The following is a 17,536-nucleotide window of genomic DNA, read 5'->3' as shown; positions in this document are numbered from 1 at the left end:
TGTTAGAAGGATGGAAGGATGGATGGGCGATGAAAAACCGTGAATCTCAAATAAGGTTAATAAACCCATTGCTTCTGCCCTGTAGTTAATCAACTCAAGGCTTTGTTGCACCAACAAGCAGCTAAGGAAAGTGAGATATCTCCAACAAGAAGACGAAAAATGTCCCCTTTGGTAAGTATCAACGTTTGCAACCCAACAAAAACATTATTTTTTCTAACTATGTTTTAATTTTACAGTGCGATTTTAGTAGTCCATGTTGTAGACAAATTCTGTGCAGGACATTCTAAGAGTGTACAGCAAGAAATGGTCTTCTCTCTGATTATTTTAGCTGCAGAAGAGAGACTTCTATGGCAGAGGGAATCCTGATTTTTAAATTTGTTATTCACTTGAAAAACGTGAGGGAGGAAATAGTTTGGAGAATTTACTTGGCAACTATTAGCAAGTATAAAAAAGGAACAAAATATGGAAAAGATTAGTCATTTCTTTTTTAGACAGTTATATCTGTATTTGATCATTTTCAGAATTTACTTATAATTCTAGCCATCCTTTGTATAATACTCTTTATTATGAATGTCAAAACCAAAGTATGTAATCTTATTCTACATTTAAACATACATGATTATAAATTTGTGTGAAATAAGTTACATTCTATTTCTTGTGAAGCTTTTCATTGCTATTGCTTTGACAGAGTATATTATTCCTGACTGAAGAAAGGTGATACCCTAAGGGCTAAAGCAGGTGTGAAGGGAGGGGTGAAGAAAGGACTTGGTCAGGTTTAAATAGCCGAAATAATAGTGAAGGTAGAATTTTACTCATCGGTCCACACTTCGTCAGGGAGAGGTTCTGCAGTTGGAGCTGGCACTCCTGGTTTCTTGGAGAGAGCTGTCTCTTCATTTAAGCATGGCTCAAATAGGCATTTCATCCCGAGCCAATTATACTACCCCTGCATTTTTCCATTTGCCATGTGCTTTCTATAACTACCTTCGCTTTCCAGCTATAAAATATGCTCATATTTCTGAATCTTAGTTATTTATTGAATTTATAGGATAGAGAAATAAATACTATTGGTTACATATGATCTGGCCTGTATTTATATGACATCAGTGTTAAATTGAATATGTAGATGATATTTATTGATTCTTTGCTAAATCCAAACATGCTTCACCTGTTTTTTCCTTAGAGGTCTTCAGAATATGAGGAAACCAGTCTGCCTACTGTCCATAATCTTGTCCCTATCATCAATGATCAGTCCCAATACATTCACCATTTAGAGGCAGAAGTCAAGTTCTGCAAGGTAAGTTTCTCATTAAAAATGTAAAGCTACCTCAATTAAAGTTTGTATTAATGATGTCTTTTATGAAAAGGCACCATTATTAGTCTTTGTGTTTATAGCAATACATTCACAATTGCCATGATTGCATGTTATCAGGCTTGGGAATGATACCCTTGACCATGCTATTTCTGACTGCTTAGTTTCCCAGTAGTCTGTAACTAAACTATGTCTAATATCTTGATAATGTGATCTCATGTTTCAGAATTTTTTTCTTTCCACTTCATTTACTTTAGCCCAGCTGATGGCAAATGCTTTGGAATAGTAATTCCAGTCATTCTCCCACATTTTTCAATTAATTGAAGCAGGAGTGCAGCAGGCAGGGACTTAAGTTACTAGACTAAATCAGCTCCATTGTCAGTGTAAAGGTTTATACCTTTACTTTGAATGATAAGAATGGTTCTTTTTAAGGCTCCTGTTTCTTTCTTTTTCTTTTATAGATTTTATTTACTTTTAGAGAGAGGGGAAGGGAGGGAGAAAGAGAAGGAGGAGAACATTGATGTGTGAGAGATACATCAATCAGTCACCTCTCATACACACACACACACACACACACACACACACACACACACACACACACACGCTGAGGACCTGACGTAGAACCCAGGCATGTGCCCTGACTGGGAATTGAACCAGCGACCTTCAGTTTGCAGGCTGGCGCTCAGTCCACTGAGCCACACCAGCCAGGGCAAGAATGGTTCTTGGGGGTGCTGATAACAATGATCAAAAAACCAAATGTGTCACCTGTGGCTTGAAACACCAGACATTTATATTGCTCAACTGTATGGAGTTTAGTGATGCCGTGAATGCCATTGGAGCCTTTCTGACTTCCCAAAGTCTGTTAATGTTTTACTTTTTCTTTCTTCCTTTTTCAATATCAGCGCATCAGATCATATGATATCTTTTAAAGATTTTATTTATTTTTTATTTTAGAGAGAGGGGGAGGGAGGGAGAAAGAAAGGGAGAGAAACATCAATGTGTGGTTGCCTCTCATGCACCAACAACTGGGGACCTGGCCTGCAACCCAGGCATGTACCCTGACTGGGAATTGAACCATTGACCCTTTGGTTCACAGGCCAGAGCTCAATCCCCTGAGCCACACCAGCCAGAGCTCATATATTTTTATAGTAGTTACTGATATCTTTTTGTATGACATTCTTGCTCCATTGGTGTTGTTAGTGCTTTCAATTTTGGAGTATTAGAGGTGTGTAGTGGTATCTCATTGTTTTAATTGCAGTTATTTTCTGATGGCATATGATATTGGACTTTTCTTATGCTTATTTTCCATTTATATCTCTTCTCTAATGAGGTATCTGCAGAGGTGCTCTATTACTAGGTCCATGCATGTACACATTAAGGATTATGTCTTCTTGAAGAATTGCCCCCTCTTTATTTCTGATATTTCTCTTTGCTGCGAAGTCTGCTTTGTCTGAAATTAATATAGCTATTCCAGCTTTCTTTTGATTTATGCTAGCATGGTATGTCTTTCTCCATCCTTTACTTTTAATCTGTATCTTTATATTTAAAGTGGGTTTCTTTTAGACAACATATACTTGGGTCTCATTTTTTCACTCTGACAGTCTCTTGTCTTTTCATTGGTATAATATATTCAGACTGTGGAGGTTTAAAGTGATTATCGATATACCTGGATATCTCGAATATCAACCATATTTGTAGTTGTTATCTATTCATTGTCCTTTTTCTATGTTTATTTATTTTTTACTTTCCACTCTTTTTCTGCTATCTTTGGTTTTAAGTATTTTTATGACTTCATTTTTTCTCCTCCCTTAGCATATCAGTTGAATTTTTTTTACTTTTATAAGTGGTGGTCTTTGAGTTTGCAGTTACATTTACCACTAATCAAAGTCTACTTTCAAATAACACTTGACCACTCCAGGGTTAGGGCAGATTCCTTACAACAGAGTATTCTCAATTCTTCCCTTGTATTGTGTACAACATGCTATTATTTCATTTCGGTTATACATAAGCTATAATCACCACATTCACTGTTGCTATTATGATGTTGAGTAAACTGCTATGGGTAATATGCATGTAATATATATGTAATAATACACGTGTAATATAGACTTGTATATCAATTGCAATTAGCGCTTTTTTTGTTGTGAAGGTGGAAGTGATATCTCCTAAGCTAAGCCTATAATATTTTTAAAATTATAGCTTTCAATACAGCTTTGGTTTTCTTAATAAAATAATTGAATGGAATTTGCATATATTGCATAATAGTTTTTGGTTACACTAGTAATGAAGATTAAGTTAACTAAGTGTACCCTCAATATATTGATAATTGTTGGCATTTCTCAGCAAATGAGATCCATTTAATAGCTATTCTAATTGTTATTTATCTGTGATTCTTTATATTATACTCTGAAAGGCTAATAAAATACTTTCAGAATTCTCCACCAAAGGATTTCACTCATAATTTCCCTCCATCTTGCTATCAGTTCATAGATCATCACTGTAACCTTTCAGGTCTTTCAATCCCAGTCTTGTGTTACCTACTTAGCCCATGTCAGTTTTCAACAAGTTATTGGCATTTGAGCATGAGTAATAATATATCTTACCTTAGTTGTCAGCAGTCTTCCTCCTTCTTAAAACTTTTAAAAAGAATACCAACAAAAAAGGACTTAATAAAGTTTAAAAAGGCTCTTTTAGATAACCCCTTTAATTAAAGCTTTGCTATAAGCCTTAATCCCTTGGAGAAAAATTATCCAGCCACACACTTCTGTGAAATGGCCATCAGCAGGCCCTCTGCTACGTACCTCCAGCCTTCTGTTTGTTTGTTAACTAATATTTGTTTGTCTAAATATAATTATAGTGCTTCAGAAAATGGATTGAGAGCATATGTCTTCCATGCTTTACGCCATCTTGGATTGGCTAGTAATCAACAGAGAAAAGCACTGCTTCAAAATGCTGAATGTATTTGGTATGTGTTTCTGCTTTTTACAGGAGGAACTCTCTGGAATTAAAAATAGGTTGCAGGTAGTTGTGCTTGACAATGAACAGCTCCAACAAGAGTTGAAATTGCAAAGACAAGAGGAAGCCATGAGGGAACAGACGCTTCTGGATGCAACTGTGAGCGTTTTTAGAAACCATAACTGTATTTTAGTTTGAATGTTCCCTCCTACCCCCTCCCCAGCCTTCTGAACTGCTTAGATTTTCTCCTTGAAGTTTGGCAAAAGTACTGTGCTTGACTTTGCTTGGTGCCTCCAACACTAAAATTCACTGGGGTGGAATGCATTCTCAGTGAAACAACGCAGCGACCCCTCACCCCTATTCCGGTTTCCTGCCGGAGCATGCCACTTACGTTTTCTCCACATGGAAAGAGCAGGTCTGAAACCAGCAAGAGTTCGATGCGAAGGTCTTGGTTAAATCCAGAAACTGTTCAGAGCTATAGCTCAGATTTCTGTAATAGTTCTCTCAGTTTTTCTCGAGCTCTGAATTCCAGTTATGTCTAAGTAGCAGTATGGCGTCACAGAAGGAACACTGGCCTGAAGGTCCGAGAATCGAGACGTTAGTCTGCCCGTTGTTGCTAACAGACTGGGAGTTCAGCAAATGCTGCAGCTTGACAGGACTTTCAGACATGGCTTAACCTCACGGGCCCTCTGTTTGTCGGCAATCGGAGAGGATTCACCTGTATTAGCAGTTCTTAGTCTTTCATGTGAATAATAATCACTTTGGTTATTTGCTGCCAGTGCAGATTGCTGAGATCCATCCCCCGAGAGTCTGATTCCGTTGGTCTGGGTTGAGTCTTTGAGTTAAAAACATGACATTTTAACAAGTTGCCGAAGTGATTCTAATTTCCATGGAGGACATTTTGAACAACAGCAGATTAAATGATCACTGTAATTCTTGTGAAGGTATTTACATAGTGTTTAAACTCAGTTACCTGCTTATGGCTTCTCAGAGATACTTTTGCCTCGAAAATGTTTTTCCCTCTTGCAATGGGGTGCAGTTAATCAGAGCTTGTTCTGCTTTTTGAGACAAATGCAGCTTTCCATGGGGAAGTTTTAATATGTGCCTGTTGCAGTTTTCCTTTGCAAGGGACTCTGGTGGTTTTGACATAGTTGTCATTAGTACATCCGTTCTGTTAAGACAAAAATGTCTTCATGTTTTATCTAGGTAGCCTCTGATTTATGTTTCTGAAGTTTTCTGGTTTTGTTTTTTTTTTTAGTTTATCTGGCCTGATGTTTCATTTGTAATCCTTGAGTTCTATGCATTAGAATTTGCTATTTAGAAGTAGCTGATTGTGTTAGCTCTGAATAATGAAGTGAGCTGATTAGCATTTCAGTTTATTTTTCTGCAATTGCATTTCAGCTATTTTCCCTTCACTGTGGCTTTTTATGAATAATTATTTCATTATATCATTAATATTAGTCATTCGAAGTGCTACCTTAGTTGCTTATTTTTTTCATATCAATTTGAACATGACATGGCCATGCAGAAAAGCACTCAGAGGGAGCTCTTCTCTAAAACACATACATGCCTTTGCTTTTCTTCCAAATGTGTAGTCACTTAGCAAACAGCGGCTCAGTTATTCACAGTCTTCAATATTTAAACAATGGCGAAGCAGTGGAAGAAGGGGAAGTGCAGCGAGAAAGGAAATGGGGCAGACGAGTGAATCAGAGGGCGCGAGAAGTGAGCAATGCGGAGGAAATGCCGGCGAGGGCACGCGTGCTTTGCCCGGTGAACAAAGGCAGCGCGCTGAAGAAAACCGCAGCCACCGTCGGAGAAAGAACAAACTCCTACAGGGCGGTGTGGTTTTTGTTTTTACACATTCCCCTGAGCTAAAATATATTGCAGATATTGTGGTGATTGTTGCAGAGGTGCCAGGTGACCTTGATGTCTATTCAGTGTTAGTCGCCTGTGTTATTTTGTTGTTCCAGTAATGCGACCCCCACTTTTTACTTGTACAGAGGCGTTTCGATAACCTATGCATGCTGCTGTATTAAGAAAAATATATCTGCACGTCAGTGAAACTTTTTAGAGTATCTTAAATATAAACAGATCAAAAGATAGTGCCTTCCTTTTTTTTTTCTGAATTCTTTTTAATGAGTCTGTTGCCATGCAGATGCTAGATCTTGTCAAAGCTCTTGGTGGAGTTGAATATAGATTTTCAGTGTTTCTTAAGGCCTTCTTTTAAAAAATAATTTAAATAGTTATATAGTAATAATATTTAACGATGACTACATGGTTATGGTGTTCCAAACACTTTATCAAGCACTTTATTTACATTATATTATTTCAGTTTTATATTAGCCGCACAAGGCACTGTTATTATGTCTATTTTCAGACAAGTAAATTAAGATGCACAGTGGTTAAGTAACCAAAGTAACTGGTCTAATGTCACAAAGTTAGAAAATAGCAAAGCTAGGACTCAGACAGGGGACAGTCTGACCCCAAATCCATCCACCTAGCCTTGAGTTATGCTGCCTAAATTACTAATAACTTGTCAATATTGAAACAAATCATCTTTGTTTGTCCTGGGATAAAAGACTTCCCTCAGAAGAGCCTCCTCTTTATTGTTTCTGAGTTTTAACCTTGGACTTGAATGGCAGCCTATGTGACTTCTAGCTTTTAGCCTAGTTTTTGACATAGCAGTTGAAGCTAGCAGATTATTTTTTTAAAAACTAAAAATATTCAAAGACTATTTCATTTCCATTTTTATTTTTCATCATTTATTCTTATAAAATTTTTCTTCATGGAGGGCTTTGTGTGAGAGTTCAAAAATTATAACATTTAAAATATTATGACATTATGACTGAGAATAGCCAAAATAATTTTTTAAAAGAAGATCGTAGTTGGAGGACTTCTACTACTCAATATCAAAACTTAATTATAATGCTACTGTAATAAAAATAGTATGATACTGGTGTAAGGACAGGCAGACAGAGAATAAAAGTCCAAAAATAAACACTTACCTTTATGGTCAATTCATTTCAACGAAGATGCCAAGGCAATCCAAAGGACAGAGTCTTCCCAATAAATGGTGACTGGGTTTTTTAAATGTGGTATATCCATAAAACAAACTATTACTCGGTCATAAGAAAAAAAATTATGGCATTAAAATATGCTGTTTACTAGAAATGTCAGCATGTATACTCAAGGATCTAGGAGATTTGTTTTGAGTAGCAAATTTCTGAATCATTTCTTTCCATGTCTATCTCATCCCCATCGCTGCCACTCTCTCCACTCAATTAAGAAAGTAAAGGCTTCCAGGGGTCTTCAGGGATGTAAATGTAATTAGATTTTAAAAATCTTGGTCAAATACCGATCAAGTTTTTAAGAGCTATCTGTGAAAGAACAAAGTGTCAATTAGACTAACACTTTTTTCCAAAGAATGACAATGCTTATATCACGTTAGTGCTGAAAGGTCACTTTTTCCAATTTCTCCATCGGAAATTAGTACCAACCTTCTTTATTGCTCTCCAAGGCAACTTGGAATGCAATCCCATCTTGGGCGATTTGCCCCTACCTACCCAGTCAAGTTCAAGCTTATTATCTCATACCTTCGAGTCCCTTATTTGACTCTAGCTTCACCCTCTGACACCCATTGCTTCAACGTCTAGCGATGCTGAATTGCCTGAGTCTCTGCAACCAGCCTATTTCACACCACATGTGACTTTTCTCATGAGGTTCTCATTTCCTGGCATGCCCTTCCCATGTAGCTTACACTTATTTATCCTCAGGATGTCACACTAGTGTCTAAACTTCTCCAGAAAACTTCCTGGAATCTCCTGTCACTCTTCGTGTCCCTGCTCTGTTCTGGAATAGTCCCCCGTAGACACCTCTGGCCTTGCACTTAGCTTATTGTTTGAAATTATCCACCGAGGTGTTTGTCTCCCTCATTAAACTCCTTAAGAATTAGATTGGTCTTGCTTATTTTTACCCTCTGAGCTGTTAGCACAGTGCCTGAACATAGTAGGTATTTTACAGAAATGTTTCCATTAAACTGAAACTTCCAGAAGAATATGGAATAGAATCTCACAATTCTACTTTGGAAGAAGGCCATTTGCCACCTTCTAGCGCAATATGACACTGTACTATAGTTCTCTGTGTGGGGACCTGTCCTCTCTTGTGGCTGCTATTCTATTCTTTGGCAAGAGTTCAGTTATTATTTGTTGAATTAATGTAAGTATTTTAGTCCTGGCTGTACACATAAATTACACAGATCTTGGGCTGCTTATTTTGCTGAATGCTGAGGGGGTGCCAGACATAGAAGACTGACCACAGGTTCCCCAAATTCCATCTATGGACCTGTTTTGGTTGTTCGAGGAACGTTGAATCAATATTTAACAATGTTGCAAGTGAAAAGCTAGATACCTGGCTTATTTTTTAATTAAAAGATTTTTGGAACTATGAGTTTGCATTCACACATGGCAGCAATTGCCTGGGTTGGCAGTGGCTGCTTCTTTTGGGTATTTATCATGGTCCCTACCACTCCCTTTGAGTCCCTGACATGCAGGCTACATGTCACGTGCCCTTTTACTTGTTGAAGATAAATATTTTTCTGGAAAGGCAGAAGAGCATAATGAATTACGGCATGGACTGGGGGGCCAGATTGCCCGGGTTCAAATCCTAGCTGTACCACTTGTTAGCTACTTGCTGCCTCTGTAACTCAGCAGGTTACTCCGTGTGACTCAGTTTCCTCATCTAGAAAATGGAGATAACAATGAAACTTAGAGGGTTGTTGTAATGATCAAACGCATTAATATATGTGAAGCACATACACAGGGTCAGCACATAGTAAACGCCATACGTATTAACAGCTATCATTAGTCACGCCTTTCTGGAATGTGAAACATGAAAAGCAGACTAAGAGAGGACTATGTGTTTCAAGAATATGTGTCTTTAGAGAAGTTCAGAGAGAAGCTCATTTGTTGAGTATACTGACATCCAGCCCCTTTGCTCACTGGCGTTATTGCCTGTACCTGCAGGGACTGGACTTTGTAGTACTTGTTGTGGGATGTAACCCTAGTCGCTGGAAAATGTAAAACGGTTATTGATTTGTAGTTGAGAAGCATCTGCTTTTTTAATTCTTTTATCACCAATAAGAATCAGGTATTCCATTTGTAAAGCATGCGTGTTGATTTAAAGATAAATGTTGATTGCAATTACTGGCACACTTTATTTTAGGGAAACATGCAGATTTCTTGGATTACAGCAGGTGGAAATTCTGGGGTGGAGGAAGCTCCCAAGAGATCCTTTTCCCATGTCAATGCAGATGTCATCAAAGCTTCATCTGCTGGCGAGGCTGAGAAGTGGAAGCTAGAGCTGGTGAGTGTTTAGGTGCTTTCCCGTTACACATCTACTTGGTGTTGTACTTTTTTATTGTGGTAAATATACAAAAAAAAAATTAATGTTTTAGTAACTTTAAAACTTATCATTTTAGCATTTTAACTGTACAACTCATTTGCATTAAGTACATTCACCATGTTGTGTGACCATCCACACTATCTATTTTCAGAACTTTTTCATCGTCCCAAACAAAAACTCTGTACTCATTAAATAGTAACTCCCATTCTCTTCTCCCTCCAACCCCTGGTAACCTCTTCTCCTTTCTGTCTCAAAGAATCTGCCTGTTCTAGGGACCTGACACAGTACAATCAAACCATATTTATCCTCTTGTGTCTGGCATATCTAATTTAGCATATTTTCCAGGTTCATCCATGTTGTAGCATGTACAATGATTTCATTTTCCAAGTTCTTATTGCTGGTATAGAGAAAAACACAAAACATTTATTTTTGTGTTTTGGCTGACTCCCACTATCTTTTGGTCAATATTAACATGATATATTTTTGCTGCCTTTTTAGTTTTAACCTATCTGTGTCTTCATATTTAATGCGGGTTTCTTGTAAAGAACATATAGCTGAATTTTGATTTTGCTTTTTTTGTCCAATCTAACAATATCTGCCTTTTAAATGTGATTATATATATGCCTACCTGGTATAGATAATACCCTCACCTATTATTCTGTTCCCCTTTTCCTCTCTTTCTGCCTTCTTTTGAATTAGTTAAATATTTTTATCATTTCGTTCCTCCCCACCCCACCCCCCTTAATCAGTATGAAAATATCTTTACCAGAATTCATCTGGCTGCTCAATTCAGAAACCCACAATTATTTTTGAAGTCATTTTTCTCCCCCATATCTCTTCGATGATAACGTTCTGTCACTTTTAGATAGCTCTATCTGAATTTATTTCTTTTCTATCTCTACTGCTTGATTACTCTTGTTCATGTGCTTATGCCTTACCTACGTATTTCCGATGACTTTTTTATTGGTCTCCCTTTTTTCCCACTTGAGTGCTTTAAGCTTCAAATCTGATCAAAAGTCTTCAGTGTCTTCCCAGTGCCTCTACTACATAGAGACTACATGGGCTGTCTGCATAAAGGCCTTCAGATTCCCGCTCTCCCCCTGGCCTAGCCCTAGCTCTGTAACTCACCTCTATTCACTTTTCCACCCAGCGTTTTCCACATCCAGCTTCCATGCCTTTTGCTGTATTGGAAATTATGCCTTACATCTCAGCGCCTCCTCCCGGAGGTCTTCTCTGCGTCTCTTTGATTGAATTACAGATTCCTGTACCTACCTTCTGTACACCTTGCTGTCATAAATTATACATAAATGAATGTCCATCTGCCTTTCCATGCCTTGCTGGAACCTAGTTTCTTGAAGTCAGAGGTGTCTTTATCCTGGATACCCCATGCGTATTTGTTGAATGAAAGAATACCAAGCAGGGGCTTGTAGGTAGTTTGGTCTATCATCATATGTTTTACAACTTTCCTTTATTATTCATCCAGTTGTATGTCGCACACACATGTTTATTGTATGTATATTTACTATGTGTCAAGTACATAGCAATCACAATGGGGTGCTCCAGTAGGATTTGATCTTTGCCCTCATTAACCTTGCTGGTTATAATTGGTTGTTCTCAGCCTCACACTTTTTAAAGAAAGACCTGAGTTATGCAATTTTGATAAACACTTTTTGTTAGTGATTGCTGTTTTATGACTCAGTAGTTGGTGCTCGTGTTTCGCTCCATAAATGTATAAAATTTTAGGTGGGCTAGGGAAAGTGGTTCCTGAGAGCACACATTATTTTTCCTCCTGGGAAAAATATTGAGTTTAATATTAACAATTAAAATTTGCTAATAAAACACAGGATACAAAAGAAATTTTTTTTTTTCCTTTCCTAAAGGAGAAGCTGAAACTTACCTACGAGGATAAGTGTAAAATCCTGGAATCTCAATCGAGGCTTTTGAGGTAAAGTATCATCGCTTATATAAAATCACAGCAAAAGCATAATGATCTCAAAATGCATTTGAATGTTTGCAGAAGTCTGAGTTTTAGTCAACATAATAATTACTTGATGACGTTTTATTTGCAATATAAGGTATTTTCTCACATTACTAAATGATAAGGGGCCATAAAATTATGAAGTCCTTTTCCAAGTGTTATTTCCAATAACTGTGAACTAAGTTACAAGTTTTGTTTTTCACCGGTTGTAAAATATTTGTGTCTTCTGACAGAATTGAGTCATTAGCTGCTCTTAAAGAAATTCATCTTTTAAAGTAAATAGTGAAAATAAAGCACTCTAGTTTTCAAATTACATGTAAGAGTTTTTTTCTTTATTGATTTTTCTTCATTTAATTTTAAAATTGCACAGTAATACAATAATTTGAGTATTTTTTGTGTACATGGTGAATTTGTATATACATAATGAGTTTTCGTGTGCTTTTTCATGTTTTCAAAAAACCCAATAAAACCTGTATTTTACAAATTAACCATTAGTGATTTATAATGTATTCATTGTCTAAGAACTGAAATACAACATTCTCCTTTTGGTGCTAGTTATATATTTCTAATTCATTATATTTATGGTAACGTGATTTATTTTGTCTCATTCAGAATTCAAATACACCACCTTTAATTACATTAAAACGCCACCTTACAGTGAACTAGACATTGCTCCCCGCATCCTTAAGTTTCTTTATTTTGTTAGTATAATTTAAGACTAATGAAAGAGGCCTTTTCCTTAAAGAAAGAAATAAAATCGCTACTCTCAGAAACTCTCACTTTTATGGTATTTATTAATTATTATTATTATTATTGGCCATTATAAATAATTGGAGCTACTTGAGAGTTCTGAACTTGCACCTGGCAGAAATAGTCAAGGAGACACTTTTACTTTGGAATGTGCTTCCCGAGTATTTTTTTATAACAAGGTGTTTGAAAGTCAGACTTCATTTCTGTGATACTTCACAAGAAAACTTACGTTGGAGATAGTTCCTTGGGAATAGGGCAAAAGCAGTTTCATAGTTTTCAACTTCAGACTCTCATGAAATTAGCTTTTTGAACCCTTAGATTGCCTGTGGATCTTTCCCACTTCCCCCGGGGCTGCCGGAAAGGTCCCCAGACCCCAAGAGTTGAGGTAGTGTGCGAGGGCCGGGGGTCGTAGTTATTGGCTTCTCTGCTGTGACAGTGAGCCAGCTGGGACAGCTACAGGCCCCTGGGTATAACAGAAACTGACAACAGAGAGTAGACTGAGCCAGAGCTCAAGTGCCTGCCTTCAGTAGTTCAAGAACGTAAGGGCCGCTTTCTCCTTTCTGAGCCAAGGAAGCTCAGTGGCTCAAGTTGACTTTACCAAAACTTGGCGAAAAACATCATGAAGGACTATCCCATAAAATAAAAACAAACAAAACAGCCCACCTCCCCATTTCTCAGCCCCACCCTCCCTTTGTTAGGCAAGCTGCATATTTCCAGCGTATATCGCTACTTATGGAATCTTAAGACTGGCAAGATCACGTGGCTTCTTTCCATAGCCCACTCCCTTGCAGAACAGCTGTTTGTAGGACTCGATGGTTCGATAATTTTTTCATCTCGAAGAAAAATGGACAGTGAGAGGATCCAGGTCTTTTATGTGATCCTTTAAGGCACTCTTTATACATTTTAAGAAGTTAACACTTGAAGTTGGGTATTTCCCACAAATCAAGGGTGTCACACGTCACCCCGCCCCACTGTTAAATGAAACTATTTAGAATTCTCATTTGCAGTTTTACTTCTGTTTTGCAGGTCAAATAAGAGAGAGAGAATCCTGTGAACAGAGAGCCAATATCATAGGCAGACTAATTTTACCAACTTGGGCTCCTTACTTAATATATTCACGTTTCATTTTATTCAAAATGTCGTTTAGGATAATCCTAATTGACCTAATCCACCTAGAATTCCGGGTTGTGGTAAGAATTGATAAGGTATTGTACATAAAGCGCATCATACGGTTCATGCCCATGAGTCATAGTAAGTTATCACTCTGATGGTGCTTTGGGAAGGAGCCGTTTACAGGAATGTTTTCCCCCTTCATTTTAGGAAAGACTTAGCTGAATGTCAGAAAAATTGTGAAGATCTTAAAGCGCAGCTCAAGCACAAAGAGTCTCTTCTTGCTGCCGATGCTTCTAACCGTGTTGGTGGTCTCTGTCTGAAATGTGCTCAGCATGACGCGGTGCTGTCCCAGACCCATAGTAACGTTCACGTGCAGACCATTGAAAGACTGACTAAGTAAGTATGCTTCTGCATGCATGGTCTTTGGGAACATGGAACATTCTCTTTAAAGAGGCATGGTGTTCTTTCGTCCCCTTGCTAAATCTCATGTGAGGAATGTGAAGCTTCAAGTAAAATGGATCTTTAAATGTCCCTTCATGTTTCTTGTTTCCAAGAAAGCGTAGTCCTTGAGTAAAACTGCCTGGATTCATATTCTGGTTCTACTACTACCTTACTATTAGCCCCCAGAAGCTACTTAACCTATTTTGTCTCAGTTTCCCCATTTTGAAAATAAAGATGAAAGTACCTTAGATATATGGTTATTTTGAGGGCTCACTGAGGGAATGCTTATATATAGTGCTTGAAACAGTTCCTGCCATGAATGCTAAATCTCTTCTGTACCTCCCGTACTCCACGGGCAATCACGCTGTCTGGAAGCCATGGTGTCCACAGGTGTCTAACCTATTGGCTGCTACAAAAAAACTGAGTTTCTCCAGTATGGACTGAATGATGGGTTTTTTTGGTTGTTGTTTTTGTTTTTGTTTTAAAAGATCTTATTTATTTATTTTTAGAGAGAGGGGAAGGGAGGGAGAAAGAGAGGAAGACAGACATCAATGTGTGGTTGCCTCTTGTGTGCCCCCAGTTAGGGACCTGGACTGCAACCCAGGCATGTGCGCTGACTGGGAATCAAACCAGCAACCCTTTGAGTCACAGGCCGGTGCTCAATCCACTGAGCCACACCGGCCAGGGCTGACTGGTGGTTTTTAATCATCCGTGCTGATGGTCCTGTTTTGATTGAATATTACGTTAATTATTAAATATATTATCAAATAATTCATATAGATTCACTATAACTATAAAATTTATTAAATATAGTTTCAGGTCCAGCTAACACGCATTTAACATTTATTATATGCCACAGAATGCCAGGCAATTGAAAAATATATCTCTTTTAATCATAGCAAAGCATTTATGAAGTAATTGTTCTTACCTCCACTTTACAGACTTTTTATATTTGAAAAAGAAAGAATAGAACCATACCTCACAAAAATAAATTCAAGACAGTATGAAGACCCATGTATAATTCTGACTATAGAAGTATTAGAAGGAAATATAGAAAATATCTTTATAGCTTTGGGCTAACATTTTGAGCATGACATGATGAGTGGAAATCATAAAGAAAAAAATGATACATTTGACTCCATTAAAAACCTTTATTATGATATAATATTACAAATTAAAGGAAAAGACTGGGAAACAATTTTATATTATATAACAAAAAAATTGCTACGATGTATAAAGAATTTCCTTTGAAACTAACAAAAAGGACAGACTGCCCAGTTGCAAAGTAGATAAAGAATAGCAATTACTGAACAATGAAGGAGGAAGATGTCAATACACAAAAAGGTATTCATTCTGCTATTATTCAAGGGTTACAACTTTTAATAAAACCAAGTCATGAAATTGGCAAACGTTAAAGAAAATAGACAATCACAGGAATTGGTGAGACCATGATTATGCAAGTATTTTCATGCCCTGCTGGTGGGACTATAAACTGGTGCTACTCTGGAGGGTAATTTAACACTATTAATTAATACTTAAATTGTGTATTATACATTTCAAAAATTTACCCTACGGAACTTCCGTATGTTCATATGGGTCATTTATAGGAAATGGTTTTTGCAGCATTATTTGCAATAGTGTTGTGATGCTGTGATATAAGAAATACATCTTTTGGTCTTCATGTCCAGTTTCTGGCATAGAGCTTCTAAAACCCCTGTAATTTCATAAATGGTAAGAGTAATAAGAGCATATTTTGTGATAATATTTGTCCCCCCTCCCCTTGCTCATAATATAGCTCCAGAGTATAAAGGTGAAAGGAACATCTTTTTTCTTAACAAGCCCCTTTTAACCATACTTGAGTTTATGTTAATGAGATGACTTTTGGAAACCCATTAAGTAATAGGGTGCTGGTTGCCAGGGGACCATCTTATGATTGCTAGATTAGACCTTTCAATCTTACTCCCCAACCTTTAGGGAGGAGAGAGAGGCTGGAGATTGAGTTAATTACCAATGGCCAATGATTTCATCAATCATGCCTATGGAACCTCCATAAAAACCCTAAATAAACTATGGGGTTTGGAGAACACATGGAGGTGCTGGGATGGTGGTGTGCCCAGAGATGGCATGGAAGTTCTGTGCCCAGAAAGGGCATGTAAATTCCACACCCTTCCCACATACCTTGCCCTAGGCATCCCTTCCGTTCAGCTGTTCCTGAGTTGTAACCTTGATAATGAATGGGGAATAGTAAGTAAATCACTCACCTGTGTTCTGTGAGCTATTCCAGCAAATTCTTGAACACAAGGAAGGGATCGTGGGAACCCCCAGTTTACAGCCAGTCTGTCAGAGGCACTGATGACAACCTGGGACTTGCAGTCAGCATCTAAAGTGGGGACAGCCTTGTGGGACTGAGCCTTAACCTTCAGGGTCTGTGCTAACTTCAGGCAGTTAGTGTCAGAATTGAATTAATATCTGCCAAAGTGAGAGAACTGCTTGGTGTGGAAAACCCACATATCTGGTGTCAGAAGTGCTGTGGAAACAGAAACTGACTATAGAGAAAAACAAGAGGTTTATATTTTAGGTGTGAACAATCTAAATATCCTTTATTTGGCTTAGATAAGCTATGAAATGAATGCATAGTAAAAAAAAAAAAAGTGAAATAGTTCTATATGTATACTAAAATGAAACAAAGCTCCAAAATATATTTTTGTGAGAAAAAAAATAAAACAAAATAAAATAAGAAAGACACACCTGGTATGAAACCATGTGTATTTTTTAAAAGATCATACCCAGCCATACTATGTCTTTTCTCTAGGTTCATGCAAATGCATAGAAAACTATGTGAAAGGGCCAACACGCAGTATTTACCAATGATTATCCCTGGAGAGGTAGAAGTAGGCATTGAAATTGAAAGTATATGTCAAATAGGTCTTTAACCATGTTGGTAGTTAATTTTATGAGGAGAATGTAATGAAAAAATTAATTCAAAGAAGAAAAATGTATTCGAAGTAACACAAAGGAGGCAAACTTTAAAACTAAGCAGCAAAACCACCACCATCAAAAAAAAAAAAAAAAAAAAAAGGTTTTTTTCCCCTATTATATTGCCATTCATATTGTCCTTGTAGATCATGGGAAAAATATTTTAAAAGGAAACTACAATGTTTACATTAATTCCAAGCCTGGCAGTCACTTAGAAATGAGATTCGTTCTCAGTTATACAGGCCTTTGTCTCTAGTTTTAAATTTCAGCTCTTAGCCTCTTAAAACAAATGTCAGCCTTCTCCGTTCAGCTTCCTGCTTTGTCAGCATGCCGTTGGCTCATGTTCTATTTTAATAACAGAATTCAGTGGACGGTTTCTGCTTGTATTGTCAGGGAAAACCTTCGCCCCTACGGCTCCCTTGGCCTAAGCCGGTGTTCCGCGCAGAATATTGAGTGTCGGGCTGGCTTTGAAGAGCGGCCAACACTTTCCGGGTTTGGATTTCTAGCTTTCTGCCTAATTAGAAGCATGACCCCTCCGTGAGCTGTATCGTAGTATTTCCTGCATGACTTGAACACGCAGTTTTAAAAATAGGATAAATCCAAAGAGCTCGCCG

At 37.5% G+C, this 17,536-nt stretch overlaps 1 protein-coding gene across 3 annotated transcripts in view; it reads left to right on the top strand.

The window, feature by feature from the left end:
- Nucleotides 1-17,536, top strand: part of SDCCAG8 (SHH signaling and ciliogenesis regulator SDCCAG8) — a 169,482-nt gene that overhangs the window by 10,725 nt on the left and 141,221 nt on the right. For all 3 annotated transcript variants that reach the window (XM_090263247.1, XM_090263248.1, XM_090263246.1), the window contains exons 3-8: nt 86-171; nt 1,181-1,294; nt 4,298-4,423; nt 9,485-9,625; nt 11,545-11,609; nt 13,713-13,901. In XM_090263247.1, the coding sequence (XP_090119373.1) occupies nt 86-171; nt 1,181-1,294; nt 4,298-4,423; nt 9,485-9,625; nt 11,545-11,609; nt 13,713-13,901 (721 nt within the window). The remainder of the gene's footprint in view (nt 1-85; nt 172-1,180; nt 1,295-4,297; nt 4,424-9,484; nt 9,626-11,544; nt 11,610-13,712; nt 13,902-17,536) is intronic.

This window comes from Furipterus horrens, unplaced genomic scaffold (assembly GCF_987537825.1).
Source record: "Furipterus horrens unplaced genomic scaffold, mFurHor1.1.pri manual_scaffold_15, whole genome shotgun sequence".
Taxonomy (NCBI): domain Eukaryota; kingdom Metazoa; phylum Chordata; class Mammalia; order Chiroptera; family Furipteridae; genus Furipterus; species Furipterus horrens.
This window is presented reverse-complemented; position numbering and strand designations above follow the sequence as displayed.